This window comes from Pinus tabuliformis, chromosome 1_1, assembly GCF_031772625.1.
Source record: "Pinus tabuliformis cultivar Carrire ecotype Pingquan chromosome 1_1, CPIR1, whole genome shotgun sequence".
Taxonomy (NCBI): domain Eukaryota; kingdom Viridiplantae; phylum Streptophyta; class Pinopsida; order Pinales; family Pinaceae; genus Pinus; species Pinus tabuliformis.
In genome coordinates this window covers 542,217,365-542,239,553 of record NC_142297.1, presented here as the reverse complement: position 1 = coordinate 542,239,553, position 22,189 = coordinate 542,217,365, and the positions used below count along the sequence as shown (strand labels likewise).

The 22,189-nt window shown below is 42.1% G+C and overlaps 1 protein-coding gene across 1 annotated transcript; it reads left to right on the top strand.

The window, feature by feature from the left end:
- Positions 1 to 17,513: 17,513 nt before the first annotated feature.
- On the top strand, positions 17,514 to 19,259 carry LOC149214237 (uncharacterized). Its single transcript, XM_089389340.1, has 2 exons — positions 17,514 to 18,548; positions 19,101 to 19,259. The coding sequence occupies exons 1-2, from the start codon at positions 17,514 to 17,516 to the stop codon at positions 19,257 to 19,259; spliced, it is 1,194 nt and encodes a 397-aa protein (XP_089245466.1).
- Positions 19,260 to 22,189: the final 2,930 nt, after the last annotated feature.

Genomic DNA, 22,189 nt, shown 5'->3' with positions numbered 1-22,189 from the left:
TATGATCACGAAATGGTGATGATGGAGGTGATGGTGAAAGTGATTGATCTAATGATGATGAATGATCTATGGGCTGAGATGAAGGAATGGAGGTGGAAGGACGAGATGATGAAGGGACATTTTGAACATTCTAAATAGATGGATTAGTGAATATGGGATTGGCTATGAAGGTGCTCCATGCAATGTTCAGATCTTTGAGATGATAGAGGACTATGGTTTTAATGAGGGAATGATGAAAGAGACTCTTCATTTGATGTTCATATTCCATTTTCTAGACAATATAGGCCATCTTATCAATGCTCTGGAAAAGGTGCTAGGGTATGAGTAGATTTACCCTAGTGAAAATAATTAAGAGCCGAATGTGATAGGAATAAAACGTAGAAAATATGCCTTCACATGAAAAATATTTCATGATAATCTTCCTCATAGGGGCATATTTGTCTAGGAGGTGAGAAAAGGGAAAATATCCCTTTCTCTCATTTCCGTACCTTGGTTTAATGAAAGGCTCATAGTAATGTTGCTCCAACTCACCTTGTTTAAACTATTTCTCACCAACATGTGGGATCCCAGTGGCGGCTGATATAATGGCTGTAGATAAAGTAAAAGTGACACAAACTAGAGTAACTTGGTTGTCATGGAGTTTGGATATGAAGAGTCTAGTCAACATAGCATGGTCTTGGACTGCTTGAATCTGCTCACAGAAATCATAACAACCAAGATATTTGAAAGATGTCACAACAATAGGAGATGCTAAGAGTTCCCTTAGATTTGTTGGCTCAAACCTAAGTATTCTGCCCCCTTTGTGTGGTTTCTTCAACGCTGTTTCTTCTTCTCCCTCTGTTTCTTCTCCCTCACTGTATGGATTATTTTCCTCGTTTTCCATGGTGTTTTAATATCAAACCCTAGGGGGGTATGAGGTTGTAGGAATGTGGTTTTTTAGGAGTAAGGAATGGGGAAGGGAAATTGAAGGATATGGGTTTAGGGGTTTATGTAATGGACAAGGGGATATGGAGTTTTAGGATGGGGAAATTGTTTAAAATGTTGGAGGTTTCGAAGCCGAGGTAGTTGTAGCACCTAGGGATTAGGGTTTTGGGATAAAGGTTAAAGAGTATTAGGATAAAGGGTTTAGGGAAAGGGAATGAAAGTATAGGGGAGTATATGAAAGTGTGGGGGAGTGTATGAAATTTGGGAATTAAGAGTACAATGATAGTTTTAAGGGATAAACTAGGGTTATAATGCGAGAAAAACACCAAATCTTCAATAAACTTTCAAAATACCATAAGTGTCAGTTTAGGAGGAAGAATCTTGTTATCTTTAGCTGTTAATTACTTGTTGGAGGTTGAATACAATTTTGGTAGAGCTTTGGAGGTGATTCTAGCTTTCCTCGACAAACACACAGTGCCTGAAGGGAGTGCGTAGTGCCTGGAAAGTGCCTAGTGCCTTAAGGAAACATGCAGTGCCTGAAGCAAGTGTGAAGCACCTAGTGAGTGCATAGTTACTGAAGGGAACATGCAACTCTTGAAGCAAGTGTGCAGCATCGACTCTGTTTTTTCAAATTCGCCCAGAATTGTGAAAAATGCTCTCTTAGGGTTTGCTCAATCGATGGTAGGAGGAAAATGAAGATGAGTTTGATGCTAAGAAGGCCTTTATATTTGAGTGAATTTGAATTTTCACTTTTGAGACCCAATTTCTAATGTTTCAATTCACCTCTTTTGAAATATGTGCTAATTACCCTTTACACTCTGATTTTCTTCTTTGCAGATTGATGATGCTAGAGTTTGGTGCTCTCTACATTTGAATTTGCTTGGATGATTTTGGCATATAGAATTTGAGTTAACAGCTTAGGAACAATAACTTATTACATATAATGGACATAAAATTAGATAAAAAAAAAAAAAAAAAAAAAGATATCACATCTCTGTTTTTTGGAATGAGATTACAATCTTAAATAAAACTCGTACTTGGAATGAAAATTAGAACTTGGGCAAGCATAGTTACATGTTTGCAAATCCTCTTTAAATAAAAAGGGATATTATTTTTCTCACTATCATACTTTTTTGCTAGCCTTATGGAGTGAAATGGAGAATTATTGGAACCTTGGAAATCCTAATGACCTAATGAAACCTTGAAAACCCCTAAAACACCTAATGGGACCTTGAAGGACTAAATTTCAAGATGACATAATGACCTCATGATTGATACAAATATGATAAAATTGACTTTATGGATGATGTATAGTCAAAAAGATATGAAACGATGCCAATAAGTAATCACATTTAGGGAAGAGTGATGATTTTGGACTAAGACTATCATCAGTGCCTAATTTTTTGCATGACCTAGTGGAATGATAAAAAATTCTGAGCGAGATCCTAATATGGTATAAGAAGAGGAGTTTTTATCACTGATGGCAGTATGAAAATACTAACACTAACAAACCACATCGTTCATTTTTCCTCCAGATGTTGCAGGAAGAGTAAGAATTTAATGCTACTCTTTCTCATGCGACCACCTTACGACGTTTTATTTGTAACATGTGATGCAATTGCTAGTTCTTATCATGTCACAATGCAACATTGGACCATGGTTGACCATGATTAATATTACAAACCTTATGAATAATGTTATATCCTAGGTATATGAACCAAATATACCAAATGTTGGAAAATGTGGATGTGGGTCTCCTAGAATCTCTTTTTTTTTTTTGTGTAAGTCAGGAAATTATATTATATAACAAAATATAGTACAAAAAATCCGCTATGGCGGATCGAAAGCAGGGAATCACAGTGAACCATATCTAAACATCTGCTCAGAGAATTCACCAAAACAGGACTGTAAACAGCACACCTCGCAGGGTAGCTTGACCTGAACTTGTTCCTATCATCCGACACAACTAAGACAGTACATAGCATGACAAATACATAGACAAACTGAAACAGAGACATAGACAAACTGTAACAGAGACATATATAAAGCCGAAGAGAGCCACACCGGGAGCAAAGCTAGATGAATTTTCCCATCTGGCTGATGGTATCCAGTCCCATCTGCCGCATATGAGTATTCATCCTGGCTTGCATTGCTTCAATAGATTCATTATCCTCTGCCTCTGTTTTGGCAGGCTGCGAGGTTCCGGGAGCAGCATTGACCGTATCTCTCAGAATCTGGATGAGGAGGGTGAGCTTCCTGTTGACAATTTGAATGGCTTCATGAACTGTGTTGATCTGCCCTTCCAGAGAGTTGTTATAGTTGATTATCTTCCCCATCTGCTCCTCTGTAAGGTTAACTTCAGTTTCTATGTGCTGCTTCTCATTCTCCACAGTTTCCAAGGCTTTGGCTATGAGCATTTTGGTGCGCCAACTTTCGGCCTTCGTCCTAACGAATTGAGTGGCCCTTTTCGAAGGTGTTCCTGGGTCCCTCATCCAATTGACCTCCGCAGCAATCTCCTCCTCCGTGCGCCCTTCCTCCGCTTGCTTCACCTTAGCTTCCAGCTCCGCTACCTTACGCTTGTTCCTAGCGGCAGCACGGGTTTCATAACCTTGCTTCGCATCAAGCAGGTCCTGATTTGCTGCATCACAACGGCAACCACTGGCTTCCATCCTGAACTCTCTATGCTTCTTCCAACCAAATTTCCTCTTGCTCACTGAAGTTAAGTCTGCACTATGAAAATACATAGTAGTGAAAACAAGGTGAAAGCCTACAGCTTTATAGCCTTTGCGGGTGTTGATCCTCCTGAATTCGGTCTGGATCCTGTTGTAGGTAGGAGTACTGTTACCATCAAATCGATTGAGGTCCACACACGCGAGGCTGATGCCGGTCGACTTAGAATGAGTGTGGTTGCGTATGAGCCATTGATCAATTTGCCAAGTGTGTTGTACTTCTGAGCGGTTGTTATGGAAGCTAATGGAGTCGGACAGACCCTGTTTGCCCTCCTTCCGATTCTCCATGCTCTGTACCTTGAGCCTTCCTGACTGATACACCGTGAACATAAATGTCACTGATGTCTTTTGATACGGTTTCCTTCCAGGTGTCCTGGTATTTATTCTCCTTATGCTTTGAATTTTGTGGCGCGATCTGTAATGATCGCTAGTTTGGCTGGCCTGCCGCCGCCGGTTAAGCCATCTCCCTGTGAGTCCAGTCATGCCGTTAACTCGGTTGCTGGTGTACTCTTCACCGAAATTATCATCCCTCCGGTGCCGGATGTCTAAGCCATTATCGGCTAGGATTGATTTGAATCGTTTGCTGCTAGCCGTGCACATGTTACCTTGAGGATTGGGCAGGTAACTTCTGGCCAACAGCTGTTTGTGATTGTATTCGGATTGTCAGCCCCGTGGTTTGCCAGGAAGTCCGCCAGCCCATTAGCCTTTCTTCTCACCGATTGGAAGACTATGCCTCTCAAATCTGCTATCATCTCCTCTATGCTTTCAGTTGCCTTAGCTAGCCTCCAATGCTTGGTGGCCTTGTTGGCTTTTGTTCCTGCTTGCAGGCGTCTAGCCACCGAGATGGCCAAAGCAGAATCACCCTCCACAATGATATTTCCTCGTCTCATGTTTCTTAGAATCTTCAGTCCTTGCTCGAGCGCGGCGAACTCTGCTTCATTGTTCGTGCAAACACCTAGCGCCCTGCAGTAGATGTGGATGATATCTCCTTCATGGTTCCGAATGGCTCCTCCGATACCAGCAATGCCTGGGTTGCCCCTTGAAGCTCCGTCGAAGTTTAATTTTAGGCTGCCTTCTGGTGGGCGAAGCCAGCGTTGAATCTGTGTAGAAGGTTGAGCTCTGTTTACCCCCAAAGGTTGATTGCTGGAGGCTTCCAATTGAAACCTTTTTAAAATGCGCAAGTCCTGAGCAGTTGGTTTTTCATTCGTTTCAGTTTTGCCTTTTACCTGTATTAGCTGTTTGATGTTGATGAAGATGGATTCTTTCGCACATTCAATGCTTCTGACTTCCTCCATGAAGATCCTTCGATTTCTCTCTTTCCAAGTTGTCCAGGTTATAAAGCCCGGGAAGCATTTCCATATGCTATCCACTCTCTGAATTCTAGAGAAGTTCCTTCGCCAATTGCTGATGGTCTCCTGAATAGAGTCCCTGTTCCTATCAGACGATTCCAAAATATCTTCCATCCATTGCCAGAGCTGGGATGCCCATTCACAGGAGTTGAAAAGATGATTCATAGTTTCCTCTTCCTTCAGGCACATAGGGCATCTAGAGGGTCCTGTAAATCCTTTTCTCAACAAATTTTCCCAAGTTAGGGTTTTGCTCTGCATTAGAAGCGAAAGGAAATTTCTGATTTTCGGCCATAGTAAGTTGTCCCATACTTTAGCAGTCCAGGGTATAATGTCAAGCTGCCCTTCCCTCTCAATGATGTCTCTGGCCTCTTTCAGTGAAAATTCCCCGTTGCCTTTTGGTCCCCATCTGAGCTTATCATTTTCAGCAGCTATTCGGATCTTCCTTTTGAGGAGAGTTTGATTTAAAGCTAGATAGGTATTCTGGATGTCTTCGCTGTGGCTCGAGTTGAAAGTGGTCCATTCCCGCCAATCCGGGTCTTCACTGGTGGAGTTCCTATATTGGTTAACTCTGAAATTGCCCTGGATTTGGGAGTTATGTTTCACAGATTGGAATTGAGGGGTGTCCAATTTCGGAGATTGTTGCCAAGCATCCTCCCAGAAAAGTGCCTGGGTTCCGTTCCTTATCTCCCAAAAGCTGTGATCCTGAACAATGTCTCTGTTCGCTTGGGCATGATTCCATATAGGAGAGCCGGTGGGCATGTCCTGCATCCTTATTAAATCTAGATTGGAGTTGTTCGGCTTGTACTTTTCTTTCCACAACGTAGCCCATGGCAGGTTAGTGTCTGAAATCCACCTCCACCAGATTTTAGCCCCGCAAATCCTGTTGACCACAGAGGGATCAACTAGGTTCAGACCTCCCCTATTCTTAGGCCTGCATAATTTCGGCCAAGCCACCAGCGACCACTTTTTTTTCTCACTGTTTCCACTCCATAGGAATGAGCGCTGGATGCTTCTCATGCGATCTAGGATTCCTTTTGGAGCTGGTAAGATTGAGAGCATATACTGAGGGATAGCCTGCAAGACCGCTTTGGTGAGAATTAACCTGCCTGCAAAATTCAGAGCCCTATTAGTCCAATGTTTGCATTTTCTTTCCATATTGTCTAGGACTTTCTCCCAATGGTTCTTTTTCCAAGGTTTGAGAGTCAGGGGGGCGCCCAGATACCTGGAAGGAAGAGAACCAATTTTAAATCCCAACAGCCTAGAAAGATGAGATTGGACGGCCCGATGCGTATTGAAGAAGAAAATGGTTGATTTGGAAAAATTTATCTCCATCCCTGAAGCCTTGCTGAAAAGATTAAGAATGTCTTTGAAAACCATCGCTTCTTTTACTGTAGGGGTACCATGTAACATGGTATCATCTACGAACTGTTGATGCGTAGTGGCACGGCTAGATCTGATCGGTTGCAGTCCTTTTAACAGTCCCTCTTCTTTCTTCTTTGCAATTAATCTACCTAGGCCCTCCATAAGAATAACAAACAGGAAAGGGGATAACGGGTCCCCCTGTCGGATGCCGCGGGAAGGGCTGAAGGGATCAGAGGGGGCGCCATTAACGAGGATAGAGTATCTAGGAGATCTGATAAGGGCAACAACCCATTTGATCCACTGCTGACTAAAACCAAAAGCTTTTAAAACAGCTTCCAGGTAGGACCAACTGACCTTGTCATAAGCTTTGGATAGATCTAATTGCATGAGCATTCCGGCTGCTTTTTGCGAATGGAGCGAATGGATCATCTCCTGGGCCAGCATGATGTTGTCGAGAATCTGTCTTCCTTCCACATAGCCAGACTGTTCTTGGGAGATGATGCCAGGGAGGATAGCCTTCAGCCTGTTAGCTATGACTTTAGATATGATCTTATACATGACATTACAGAGGGCAATGGGTCTAAACTTGTCTGGAGTGTTGGCTTCCTCCACTTTAGGAACCAAAGCGATGAAGGTTGAGTTTAGAGATTTGAGAATCGTTTTGGAACGTCTTGAGTCTTCCACAATCTCCCATATGTCTTGTTTTACTATGTTCCAACAGGCTTTATAGAAATTGATGGTGAACCCATCCGGTCCGGGGGCTTTGTCATTAGGCATGCTTCTTACCGCTTCCTCGACCTCTCCCATAGTAATTCTTCTTCTTAGGGCCCAATTTTGTTCATCAGTGATTAACTTAGGTATGACCGTGGTTATTTCTTCGATTGCAGCTTCTCTGTCGATCCTTGGTTCCTGCGCTATGAGGCTGAAATGATCTACCAGGGAGGCTGAAATATCGTTGTGATTCTTGAGGAGTTCCCCCTCGTTGTTTTTCAGTTCAACGATTTTGTTAGCACTTCTGTAGTCCATGGCTGATCTGTGGAAAAATTTGGTATTTTTCTCCCATTCCTTCAACCACTGAATTCTTTATTTCTGCTTCCATAGCGATTCTTCTTGCTTACATCTATTGTGCCACTTTTGGGTCAGCTCTTTTTCAATTTCACAGGTTTCCTCAGTTCTAGTGCCTGCAGCCCCGTCCTTGTGAATTTGCTCCAGCTTTTTTTCGATGATCGCTTTCTCCTGAAAAATACTGCCAAAAACTGTTCTGTTCCAATCTTTTAATTTCAATTTGATGTTTTTTAATTTCGTTTGCAGGTGGAACATTTTGGAACCGGCTTCCTCTAAAGGCTCTGACCACCATTTTTCCACCATTGTGAGGAAATTGGGGTGCTCAATCCAAAACTTCTCGAACCTAAAGGGTTTGTTTCTTGGTGTACCCTGAAGTTCAACAGCTAAAGATATCGGCCAGTGGTCCGATCCTCCGCTAGGGAGGATGTTCGATTCAACTATTTTGCCATCTAGAATGAAGCTCTCCGAGATTAGGAAGCGATCCAATCTGGAAGAAATTAGCCTTTCCCCCCCCCTTCGATTGTTCCAGGTGAACTGACCATGCTTGGGGTGAACATCGACCAATCTTGCATTATCAATAAAACTTATGAAAACTTCCCCATCCCTGTTGAGTTTCCTTAATCCTCCTTTTTTCTTCAGGAGGGAGGTAATCATGTTGAAATCACCCCCTAGAATGAAGTTGGCACTAGTGTTCCTTTCTAAAAAATTGTTTAAAGAAGCTAGGAAGTTTATCTTGTCATCTAGCCGTTGAGGACTGTAGACATTTATACAGAGGAAAGAAGTAGAAATACCTGTGGGTTGCAATTCCAAAGCTAGGTAGTTTTTGCTTGCTTCAGCCGTAAGGATCTGATATCTTCTCGTATCCCAGAAGGTAGCTATACCTCCTTCCTGTCCTTTGCTTTCGATCTCCAGCGCTTCAAAATGTCTTCCTAACTTGACTCGTAGCTTTTCTATGAGGGTTTTGTTGCACTTAGTTTCTTGTAGAAATAACAAATCCGGATGGTTCTTCTCCATTTTCCTTTTCAGCAGCCTCTGTTTGGCTACGCTGTTAATACCTCTTGTGTTCCAAGATACTATCTTCATTATTAAACGATTTTAGGGAAGGATGGATACTCACTTAGCTGCCTTATCTGACCTGCGTTGATTAGCATCTCTCCTAACTCCTGCAAGTGTTCCTGGGCAGTCTTGCGACCTCTTCGGTGTTTGTGCCTAGAACCAGAGGTTCTACCAAGTATTGTTTTGTGATGTGGGATATTTCCTTTGATAATGCCTAACTTGTTCTTCTGTTTCTCAAAAACTGCCTTCTGCCGCGCTATGAAGAGGTCCCTGACCTTCCTTATTTCTTCCTCCGGTGCTGCTTCAATCCCTTTGGCTCTCCATCTTTCTACGAGCTGCGTGAGGTCCATACCTTCCTTCGCTAAGGTGTCTTCGAATTCTAGATCTTCACTCCCTGCCTCGCTAGTTAGCATCTCTGTTTCTTCGTCCGTTTCCACTGTTCTGTCCTGCATATGGATTTCGCCATCGAAAGCCTCATCCCCAATGCCTTCCCCTGTAAATTTTTCTGGTACTTTTTGCTCTGCCTCCCCGTCAGGTGTGTTCTTTTTCGCCTCCGAGTCAGTGTCTAGATCTAGGATCTCAAAGGGGTTACTGAAGTAGTTTCTTCCTATATTTCCTTTGGTGTTCCTTCGTCTATTGGCTCGCTGTCTATTCTTTGGTTTTGTGAAGTTATTCCTGTCTTTGTTGCTTTGAGTGTTGTCCTCTTCTGCCTCCTTTCTGTTCAAAGGACAATCCCTTACCAGATGACCATGCACATGGCATTTCCTGCATCTAAAAGGAATTTGTTCATAGTCTAAAGCTTGGAAGTATTCCTCATCTCTGTACTCCAGCCACAGCCCTTCATGGAGTGCTCCGGACACATCCATCTCTACACAGATTCTGGCATAGGTAGTGTACCTTTTCTGAATGGTTGCTTCTGAAGCTTTGAAAAATGTTCCCAGCTTATCCCCTATTTGCTTTAGGGCAGTAAAAAAGTAATCAATGGGGAGAGAGAAGAGTCTGATCCATACTGGGACTTGAGTGAAGGATTCCCTTTCTGGTACAAAGTTCGGCTTCCATGGTCTCATGTATAAGCCAGCTGCGGCTAAGAAATAAGGGCCACCTTCGAACACCCTATCTTTATCTTCTAGGCTAGTGAAGACCACTGTAAAAAACCCTTTGGCCCCCAGATGTAATTGCACATCTCCTTTTGGCTTCCACCGCTGTTTTATCCATTGACATAGGGTTCTCTCGGAGGGCCATATTCCCATAAATTTGCAAATGATGGCATGTTCAGTCATATGCTCCCTATAGGCCTGGATCTCGGGGTCAGTGATGGTCACTCGTAGGTTATCTTTTTTCTTTGGCTTACAGACACTGCCGTTCACCAGGTTTCTGTTGGGGTTCGCGCTGGACTCCCCTCCCTTCTCCGGTGGGATTTTGTCGTTTCTCCTACCCTCATCCTCGTTTTCTGAGGGCTGGGAGATAGCATTGGTTTTGTCGTGAGTGCCTGCACGATTCTGCCTCTCTGTGTCTTTGTCTCCTGTTGTGTTTTCTGTCCTATCCGAGGACATTGGTTTCTTTTCCTCTTTTTTCCTGCTGTTCTGGATCGAGCTGTTCAGCCCTTCTATTCTAACGCCTTCTGTCATATTCTGCTGTTGTTTCTGCAGTAGAACTTGTTTAAACGAAGGGGTCCCACTGGACCCCTCTGCCCTCATCCAATCCGACAACTGATGGCCCTTCCGATACAATGCTGCCAGTTTAAGTTTGTAGTGCTCCAGTGCTGTAAACAGACGTCGTAACGCAGAAACCCTAGCTGCGCTGTTCGCCCACCATTTTCAGAGCTCTTCCGGGTCTCCTAGAATCTCATCTTAATATAAATGAAGGAAAATATCTCCTATCATACATTCAAATCGTTATCCATTAACTTATATTTTCTTATAGGTATATTCATGATGATCATTGGAAAATGTTGTTTTGAATTTTAATAGATTGTTATGAGACTAGTAAAAATGTTCACCCATATTTTATTAAGCGTAGTATAACTTATAGATGAAATGACCATTTTAACGACATTTTTTCTTGTTAATTTTAATAAAAATCCGACAGATATTTTTAAAAACTTGAATTTAAATTCTTTAATCTGCATAATTTGAGTTCCCTATGGGTTTTTCATGGTGCCGAATCCATTTATTCATCCAAAAATCCATTTAAAATAACAAAAATTCTTGAAATTGTGTTGTTGGCTTTCGATGAATTCCATTGAGAAAGTCTAGTTTGCCCATGAGTTAGAATATGCCTATTTTATTATACTAGCACAACAACATTAAAAATATTAATTTGGTTTGTATAAGTTAAAGGCTTCATTTACAGCTACTAACCATTGATAAATATATAATTATAAAAACAATAGTTAAAAAAGCTATTACAATTATTATTATTATTATTATTATTATTATAATTAATAAAAGATTATTATATCATTACTAAATAATTATTGTTATTAACATTATTAATTAACATTGCTATTATTATCAATTATTATTATTATTATTAAATAGTTAAATAATAAAAGTAACAATAATAGTGTAACTACAAATATTAATTAATAAATAATTTAATAAAAACCAATGAATAATAATTTGTCTATATTAAAAATAAACATAACAATCTATCACAATGTCTTGTTGGAATATGGTTGACCATAATTGACGTAGCATAACCACAACCACATTAGTAAATGTGGTTGATATATGGAAAAAATGTATATCAATCATATGCACAATCACATTAGTAAATGTAGTTGATATATGTTGAAGGCATATAATTGTTATATGACCATCCTAGATCCATATTAACTCTCAATCTATCAAGCACCGAGAGGGATCAAATCTCTCAAGGTGCAAATCTATTTCCAAATTTTTCACTCCTACCTCTCTCACTCATCTCCCCCTCTCTCTCTCTTCATTCCTCCCCTCCCCTCTCATTAAGTTTATCTCCATGATCTCTCCCTTGTCACACCCCCTATCACTCTATGTCTTTGTTCTTCCCTCCCATTAAATTATTACTGAAAAGAAAAAATAAATAAATAAACAATTTAATTACATAATTTTTCAAACTCAATTTAGATTATTTTATTTTATTAAATAGCATATAATTAAATCAAAACCCAAAAATTACAATATAAGTCTGCCAATGTCGGCTTCCATTCCTTGTGTATCTCTTAACCCTATTTATTCAAACTCAAGTAGATCTGTCCTACAGAATTACTGATCTATCCTTAATGAGCCACGGTGGATGGCTCAAAACATCAATATTAAGGTTAATAATATTTTTTTGCACAATATTAATAATAATTTGGCCCATGGTATTTGGCTTCACCTAAATAAAACCTCTTTTTGAGCGTTAATAAGTATAAAGAGGTCTATGGAGTAAATATAATAAGATGATTCATTTATTTACCATACCTCTCGTTTATTTATATTTTTGTTTATCTACCATACCTATTTCTTGAGTGTTCGTAAACCTCTTTATATTTTAAATTTTCTTAGTTACCTCAGTTTGTTGATATGATGAAAAATGATGAAATAAATATTTGAATGTAGAGTGACAATGTAATAGTGTTGATTTATAGAAAATGTGAATAATAAGAATATGATCAATTACATATAGTCTTCATTGTGATTAATCTCAAACTATTTTCTTGTACTATTCTTATTGTCACCCTTGTTACTTTTGTCATCTTTTCATATCGATTATATGAAAAGGAGAGGTTAAATCATAAACCATTTAAATCTTAATTTTTAGCTATTATAGTAAACATCATACCTTGTCTCTCTTTCTCTCCAATATTAATAGTTTGAATTACTATAACACAAAAGGCAATGTACATTGTCATTAATTTTTTTGCTTACAGTGAAATCAATGCACAATGTTAATCTAATCACTTTTAAATTAATCTACCATCATATGTATCCATTTACATCAAATCAAAATTCAACATCTACATTGAAATCAATGCATATAATTGTTCGGTAGCAGAGGTCCCGCGTAACGGTTTTGGGACAGGAAGCCTAGAAATTAGGATTAAACTATTGTAAAAACTTCGAAGTATGCGGAGCACGAAATGTAAAAGGTCGATTCAAAGGGTTGTCCGCCCAAGAAATAATGTAAAATAGTAGGAAGTAAGTCAGTCCGTGGACCATAGATATGTATAAATAGAGCACGACTCTATGGGGGGAAAGGCAGTTCTTGGGAGAGGATGAATCAGAGATCTGATATGTAATGGGTGTTTGAGAAGAGCATTCGAAGAGCATCTGTAAGTCTGAGTCAGAGGTTTGGGTAGAGGATAGAGGCTCTGTAGCTATGTGCACAAAGGCCTGGAAGAGTCCACAGCTATGTGCGTGGACCCCTACAGCTAAGTGCGTAGGGCAGATCTATATGTAAGAGTGATAAGTGGAAATAAAGATAAGTTTCTTTTGAAGTTTGTGTTAATTCTGAGCTATCGCAACTCTATTCTTTTATGGTTAATGAAACTGTTTTGATCTGCGCACGTATGTTTATTAAGTACTAGTGAAATGGGTTTAATCTTAATACGTGAACTGAATAAATGTTTGTTTAAAGACCTCTCTAAGTAGATCTGGGTTATAATAATTAATCAATAAATTAGATATTTTAGGCTTCTGTGGAGGATTCTTGTAGCTTCATGATCCGGATTATCCACAGTTTCTTATTCATTTTTCCCAATGAACAAGAAACTGTGGATAATCCGGATCATGAAGCTACAATAAATTAGATCTGTAATCAGCACGGTAAAAGAAAGCTAAGGTTACCTTGATCTGCACGGATCTAGTGCAGCGCGAAGCTACAGGATGGCACGCAAACCTCTCAGACAACATCTAGACATCCCAAGGGTGTGAAAACCTAGTTCCAGCACCCTCCCCTACTACCTTGGGTAAGACCTCAGTCCGCGCTTTGCGGGCTATTTCCGGAAGGGCCGGTAGTTGCGGGATTTGCTTGGCTAAATAATTCTTTTGAACCAAGGTGAGGCCCATATAAGCCAACAAATGGTTCCGTTGCCGGGACTAGGATCTACCTAAGGGGTGTCTGGTGTGGAACGCGGAGAGAAAAACATTGAAGGATCGAAGGGATCAAGGATAACTATGGCAAGCGCGATTCAATTGTTGGTATTCAAGAGAGCAGGAGGCGAAGACTTGGAGCAATTCTAGTTTGTGTTAACATCAGTATGGAATGCGCAACAAATCGCGGATGATAATATCAGGAAATCTACCTTAGTCAACGCACTGCGGGACCAAGCGCTGACATGGTACATGAAGTATTCACGTAGTAACCCAACAACGGGGGTAGCAGAAATGCGGACCGAATTAAAAAAGGAATTTAGCCGGCCGAAGTCAGGAAAATAGTCGGTCATAGGGCTCAAAGAGATTGTAATGATGCTGGGTGAAACTCTATGGGATTTGGATCAGAGGTTGAAAAGTGCTATCCGTGACGCCAACATGACACTGACAGATGAGCAGCACTATGCTTGGTTCGTCACATCATTAATGCCATATCTGAAGTCGGCTCTGTTACAACAAAAGATCTCAACCCAAGCTGAAGCACTGGAGGTAGCAATGCGGCTGCACGAAAGCCCGATACCAGACCTAGGGTTGGGAGTTCAACAAATTAAAAAGAAGGTCCAAAATTTATGCTTGGAAATGTAGAAGTTAAAACAAGAACAGACACTGCGCTCAAAAGTCCAAGGGGAAGTATGGTGTGTAAGGTTTAAGAGCTAGGGACACGATAAAGATCATTGTCTGGTCTCGATGAATTTTGTGGTAACAGGGGGACCAACACCATTGCGACCAAAGGCACAGGTAGGGCCGAGCACAACCACCTCGCTCTGGTGCACAATCTGTCAGGTGGGAGGAAAGCACAACACTGATAACTGTCATCTATTACCAAAATACGACCAGACCCCCCAACAGCTCTTTTGCAACTTTTGTAGATCAGTGGGCCACGAAGAAAAGAATTGTCGTAACTATAAAATGTTGATGGGTCAGTCATCTACCTATAGAATGCAGACGGAGGCGCGAAGTCAGGATCCAGCCACGGTGATTGCGCGTGGTGGGTTCCAAGGGCACGGTCGAGGACGGGGCAGAATGGGACCAAGAAGGGGTCGCGAGTAGCTAATCTGTTACAACTGTGGAGGACTAGGACATTACGTGCGAGATTGTACCAACCCAACCAGAATTTCATGCAGCTATTGTGAGCAATTCGATCATGAGCTACTAGACTGTCCTTCGTTGATAGCACAGATTCAGGAAAAGAGGGCAGCGTAACCAACAACGACCTAGAATCTGCAAATGATGAGGTCCAAACCCTGTGAGGAAGATCCCAAGGTCAACATGGTGCTGAGGAGTGGCACGACCACAAGAGCGAATGGACAGAATTTAGGCGGCGATAAGGGGACATATCGAGAAGCACGGGGGAGCTTCGCGGAGGTCTCTACACTAGGTAATAGGGATAAGCCCGAGACGAACAAGTATCCCTCAATGATAAATACCCTTTTAGAGACATGTATAAAATTGCTTCGCGACAACAGGGTAGTTAAAGGCTTACAGGAGTTCATAAATAGATGCGCAGGGTGGAGTGAGCCTCGCATCATTCGAAAGTTGGGAAGACATGCATCACAGACTGGACAGGAAATGCAGTTAACCGCGCAGATCGGTGATTATGAGATGGAGCTGGTCATTTTGGATCTGGGTTCAGATGCCAACGTATTGCCGAAACATACATGGGAGTGCATGGTTAAGCCTACACTACAATGGTCCCCTATCCAATTACGAATGGCAAATCAATAGAAGGTGCTGCCCATGGGAAGGCTCCAAGGGGTTGCAGTAGACCTTGATGGCGCAAGTACCCGCACGGATCTTGAAGTTATTGAGCTCATGGATGAAAATACGCCCTATCCTGCGTTGTTAGGAATAGATTGGGCCACCGACATGAATGGAGTTATTAATCTAAAGAAGAGGACAATGATATTTGAAACAAAGGCGCTCCGCGTCATCATTCCACTAGATCCAGCTGAAGGACCACACTACATCGAATTGGTGCACAACGATGACGACGAAGATTGTAGTTATAGAATGACTACTTAGGAGCGAGGATGGATAAAGACATTGGACGATAAAAGAATATCACGAGGGGATGGAGAATCCTGCAGTGATGATTCAGATGAGAAAGACGAGTGGTGGCACAACTGGTTGAGTGGAGTAACCACGCTACACTACAACATAGTGATGGAATTGTTGTACTGCGTAAAGGCCCAGGATCACGAATTTCCCAAGTATGATGGGTTGATGATGATAGATGAATTTCTGGCCAAATTTGAAATCGTAGTAACGGAGCACCAATGGTTTGACGCGATGAAATGGGCACTACGCACGATGGTGGGGCACACATGAAGGCATGTTCAAAGATTGGCACGCTTGTAGGCATATGATGAAGATTAGATTTAGGAAGCCAGAACTACGCATAGTAGAGAAATATGATGGATGAGATAATCTGCATATGCACCTGACTAGGTGGATCAAAGCATACGGAGAGGAAACACAGCCAGAATGGGTGCACTTATTCTATTCCACCTTGGATGTCATTCGCAGAAACTGGTACACGGAAGTGGAGCTCTGGCATGACACAGGCGAGTGGGATATCTTGAGCGCAGGGTTTTTGTCGACATTTTTGTTTGAAGATCAATGGATGGATCCCATGCACGAAGCGTCATAGCTAGTAAAGGCCGCCATTCTCAAGACACCATTAGAGCCAGAGGAAACTGTGCAGCTTGACTGGTCACGGCAGTTGGATCAGGCCCTCGAATTCTACAATGTCCAGGTAGAAGATGATGAGGATGATCCGCGAAACGTCAATATTCCAGAATAAGAGGGGAGCGAGGAGGTGTGCAGACCCAAAATTGAAGATCCAGATATCACGACACCATTGAAAACGAAACAAGTTAACATTGGAACCGAAGAAGAGCCAAAGTATGCAACACTTGGGGACTACTTGGATGATGCCACAGTAGAGAAGGTCATCGAGTTTCTTCGGGAATATCGAGACTTGTTCCCAACAAAGATCATGGAGCTAAAGGGAATCTTAGGAGAACTAGGAGTGATGAAGATCTCATTGAAGCGAGACGCAAAACCGGTGAAGCAATGACCCTACCGGTTGAATCCAAAGTATAAAGCAAAGGTTCGCAAAGAGTTGGACAAAATGATGGCAACAGGAATCATTGAACCAGTCGAGGAGTCTGACTGGGTAAGTCCGATGATTGTGAAAGAGAAGAAATAGAAGGGCATGATTCGCATCTGCATCACTCTCGGGAAGCTCTATGATTCCTGCGTCAACGACCTGTTTCTAACACCGTTTATAGATGAGGTACTGGAAAATGTTGGGGGCCAGGAAGCCTACTCTTTCACGGATGGGTTCTTAGGATACTACCATATCAAGAATGTGCTAGAGGACAGAAGTAGGAAAATGTTTGCTACTGAATGGGGTTGTTTTCAGTACACAGTAATGCCTTTCGGACTGAAGAATGTACCGGCCATTTTTTCATGAATAGTAGTTGCGGCATTCAAAGAATTTATCCACAAGTTCCTGGAAGTCTACCTGAATGACTGGACCATGTTTGGACTGTTTGAGAAGCACGTAGCGAGCTTACGATTGATGCTAGATACTTACCGCCATCATTAGATTGCGCTCAACTTGAAGAAGTGTACTTTCCTAGTTCCATTCGGAAACCTACTAGGCCATGTGGTCTGTAAGCAAGACCTAATGGTGGACCCGGCAAAGATTGTCGTCATACTCAATTTGCAAGTGCCGCGCAGTGTCAAGCAATTACGCGCCACACTAGGACACATAGGCTACTATCAAAAGTTCATCAAAAGCTATGCTCAGATCAATGGCTCTGATGGAACAGTTGCTGAAGAAGGATGCTACTTATTGCTGGAATGAGGAATGTAACAAAAGTCTCGAGACGCTTAAGGGAAAGATGGCATCGGCCCCTATATTGGTCTTTCCAAAATGGGACGTCGAATTTCATGTTCATGTCAACACGTCATGTATTGCCTTAGGGGCAGTACTTACACAACCAGGAGCAGAGGGAATTGACCACCTGATTACGTTCGCAAGTCGCAAGTTGTCAAAAGCTGAGAAGAATTATTCCACTATTGAGCACGAGGGTTTAGCGATGGTATACGTGCTTCAAAAATTTTTCCATTATCTGTTGGGTGGTCACTTTAAGATGTATACCGATCACTCGGAACTAAAATACCTTGTGAATAAGCCTGTGTTGGGGGGGCATATCTGTCAATGGTTGTTGTTATTCCAGGAGTATGACTTTGAGTTTGTCGTTAAGCCAGTACGTCTAAATGCAGGCCCAGATCACCTATCCAAAATTGAGACCGGCGAAGAACCCACAAATCTAGAAGATGGACTTCCGGATGCCCAACTATATGTTGTGCACGTAGCGGATGGTCATTTTGAAGATATAATCCATTTCTTAACTACAGGGACCACGCCACAGGGATGCTCCATTCAGAAAAAGAAGGAATTGGTGATACACGCAACAAACTTCACCGTGTTTGTAGGACACCTCTACAAAATGGGCAACGATGAGATTCGTCATCGGTATGTCCCAGAGTTCGAGCGAGGACAGATCCTAGCCAAAGACCATGAGGGGGTTGCTATCAAACACTATGTAGGTCGTGCCATAGCCCAAAAGATACTTCGCACAGGATTATGGTGGCCCACTATGCATCAGGATTCGAAAGCTCACTTTCGAGCCTGCGACATCTATCAACGGATAGGGAAACCATCGCGAAGAGATGAAATGCCGCTCCAACCACAGATGATGCTACAACCCTTCAAGAAGTGGGAAATAAATTTCATAGGCCCTATTGAGCCGCGAGGAAAAATGGGCACGCGCTATATCATCACTGCAACATATTATTTAACCCGATGGGCTGAGGCACAATCGGTTAAGGATTTCACGGCTGTAATAGTTGCGAAGTTTTTGTTCGAGAATGTACTGACAAGGTTTGGTTGTCCCAAAATTCTCATGAGCAATCATGGAACGCATTTTCTGAATGAAAACATCAGTGCAGTCACTGAGGAATTCCAAATATATCATCAATAGAGTATGCCATACCACCTGCAAGCAAATGGGACCATGGGGGCATTCAAATAAATCTTGGAGACTACATTGACCAAGGTCTGTAATGCACGACGAAATGACTAGGACTTGCACATCCCTATTGTGCTATGGGCATATCGAACCACATGCAAGAAATTGATGGGCCAGACACCTTTTAAGTTAGTCTATGGCAAGGAAGTTGTCATGCCTATGGAATATATTGTGCCTAGTCTACGGATCGCGGTAATCATAGGTATGGCAGATCATGGGGCTTTGGAGGAAAGGCTTGTGTAGCTCGAAGAAATGGAGGAGGAATGATTTTTGGCTGGATTCCATCAGCAAGTGCAGAAATAGTGGGAAAAAGCATGGCATGATCGCCATATCAAGGTGCGCACCTTCAAGGAGAATGATCTAGTATTGCTATACGACAGTAAATTCGAGAAGTTCCCTGGAAAACTCCGAATGCATTGGTTGGGACCTTACATCGTCAAAGAAGTTACCAATGGGGGCGCGGTTCAGCTTGCCAAACTCAATGGGGACCCCTTTCCAGGCCGAGTAAATGGCAGTTGCCTGAAGCTCTATACGGGCGGGCCGGCCGCCTGACTAACCGTTTGAGGGACAATCTCACTGCTCCAGCCAGTTGAAAGAGAGTGCGGGATGATAAATAAGTTTGGGAGAAAGAGGCGCGAGTGCCAAGATATGCGTCGATCGGGCCCATCATCAGGATCGCAGCCGCACGGTCAAAAGTATGTTGTTGCATTGCTCCGAGCAAAGGTGACCATTCAGGTCACTATTCATGACATGATGTCTACATTATGGCAAAAGGGAGCAGGTGATGGGCAATTAAGGGAAGGAATATGAGCCAGATATGGCACAAGCTGCTGCTGAAATTACATAAGGACGCTGGAACAGGCAACAATCTAGGAATTTGAAATTCGACTCGCTTATAAATCACTAAGGAACAACTACCAGGTGACTTACACTTCCACAAAGTGTATGCTGAGTCTTAACATGGCGCTATTTATTATCTTTGCACAAGGAGTAAGCCTGCAGGTGGTAATATGGCTAAGAGGGTAGCCGAACTATCTCAGGAGCATGGTGTTGACAGCCGTGGGTGTCCCGCAACCTGCAGACTCAACAGTAGGGGATGTACCGGAAAAGAGAAGACACAAAGCAGAAGTGGTCCAGATGTCGTTGCCCCATCCATGGGCGGGTCAGAAAACTAAAACAAGTCAATGAAAAGATGGGAACATGGAGACCACGGATTAGAAAAAAGTTAATAAGGCATCTCTGAAAAACTATAAGTAGTGGGATCTCACGGACAGTAGCAACGGTCTTGCAAAATTGCAACACAAGCTACAATAGACAGTGCGAAGAGAAGATACGAAGGTTTGAAGTGGTTGCAGAGGTGCAATGAGGTCTCGTCTGAGGCTTCCCTTCTCGAGCTAAAATCGTATGAGGGGGTGTTCTGTGTTAACCGAGCAAAGCAGAATGAGCATCATCGGTTGGAAGAAGTAGTAAAAACACTGAAGTAGGAGCTGGACGAAGCATTGTAGGAGATAGCGAAGAAGCAGTAGGACGACGAGCGTCACTCAAAGGGAGGTGAATCGCGAAGCCATGGTAGCACGTTACGCCACACCAATGAGTGACTCGAGACGAGTCATGATAATTGTGTTGGGGGACTGTTGGGTAGCGAAGGTCCTGCGTAACGATTTTGGGACAGAAAGCCTAGAAATTAGGATTAAACTATTATAAAAACTCCAAATTATGCAGAGCGCAAAATGTAAAAGGTCGAGTCAAAGGGTATTCTGCCCAAGAAATAATTTAAAATAATAGGTAGTAAGTCATCCCGCGGACCATAGATAGGTATAAATAAAGTGTGGCTCTATGGGGGGAAAGGCAGTTCTTGGGAGAGGATGAATTGGAGATCTGATATGTAATGGGTGTCTAAGAAGAGCATTCGAAGAGCGTCTGTAAGTCCGAGTTGGAGGTTTCGGTAGAGGATAGAGGCTCTGAAGCTGTGTGCATAGAGGCCTGGAAGAGTCCGCAGTTGTGTGCACGGACCCCTGCAGCTGAGTGCGTAGGGCAAATCTCGATGTAAGAGTGATAAGTGGAAATAAAGATAAGTTTCTTCTAAAGTTTATGTTAATTCTGAGCTATCACAACTCTGTTCTTTTATGGTTAATGAAATTGTTTTGATCTGCGCACTTATTTTTATTAAGTATTAGTGAATCGGGTTTAATCTTAATACGTGAAATGAATAAATTTTTACTTAAAGACCTCTCTAAGTAGATCTGGGTTATAATAATTAATCAATAAATTAGATCTATAATTAGCGGAATTACCTGGATCTGCGTGGATCTAGTGCAGTGCGAAGCTACAAGATGGCACACAAACCTCTCAGACCACATCTAGACATCCCAAGGGTGTGGAAACCTGGTTCCAGCACCCTCCCCTGCTACCTCAAGTGAGACCTCAGTCCGTGCTTCGCGGGCTGTTGCCGAAAGGGCCGGTAGCTACGGGATTTTCTTAGCTAAATAATTCTTCCGAACCTAGGTCAAGCCCATATAAGCCAACAATAATGCAAGAAATCAAATAATATTAGAAAAAAACGTTTACACTAAAATCAATGCATCCAATGCAAGCAATCAAATAGGATTAGGAATCAACATTTACACTCAAATAAATGCACCTAGTGCAAGTAAGAAAGTAGAATTTTAAACCAACTTCTACACTGAAATCAATACATCTAGTGAAAGTAAGGAAATAGGATTATAAACCAGCATTTACAATGAAATCAATCCATCTAGTGCAAGAAATCAAATAGGATTATAAATCATCTACATTGAAATCAATGCATCTAGTGCAAGCAATAAAATATCATTAGAAATCAACATCTACACTAGTCTAAAACCAATGCATCTAGTGCAAGCAATCAAATAGAATTATAAATTACCATCTACATTAAAATAAATGCATCTAGTGCAAGAAATCTTCTTCCCTCTCTCACCACTCCATCTATATCTATATCTCCCACCATCTCTCCTTCTTTGTCTCTCTATCTCACCCTCCCAAACACATGCTCTATCACTCCATATATCAATCTCTTTGTCCCTCCCTCCCTCTCTCCATCTCTCTCTTCTTCCCTCTCTTTATTTCCATCTATATCTCTATCTTTCTTTGTCTCTCTATATCACCCCCAAAACATACACTCTCTTTCTCCAATCTATACATCTATCCCTCCCTCCTCCTCTCCCTCTCTCTCTCTCTCTCATCTCTCTACTTCTCTTCCCCTTCTCTCCCTCTCCCCCTCTTATATCTTTCTTACATCCCATTGTCCTCTCTCTCTCTTTCTCCACCTTTCTCTTTCTATTTCTTTCTTCTTACCTCCCTCTCTCTCTCCCTCAAACTCCATCTCTATTTCCCTCGCTCTCTCCACTCTCTCACATCCTCTGTCTCTCTCTCTCTCTTCACCCTCAAAATATGTTACTATATCACTCCCTTTCTCCTCTATCCCTCTATCCCCCATTCTC

Bases quoted from the DNA above. Each gene is read 5' to 3' on its own strand.
- LOC149214237 (XM_089389340.1), top strand. From the start codon at position 17,514: ATGGCATCGGCCCCTATATTGGTCTTTCCAAAATGGGACGTCGAATTT. The intron at 18,549-19,100 runs GTACTGACAAGG...AAATTCGAGAAG, and splicing joins CGAAGTTTTTGTTCGAGAAT to TTCCCTGGAAAACTCCGAAT.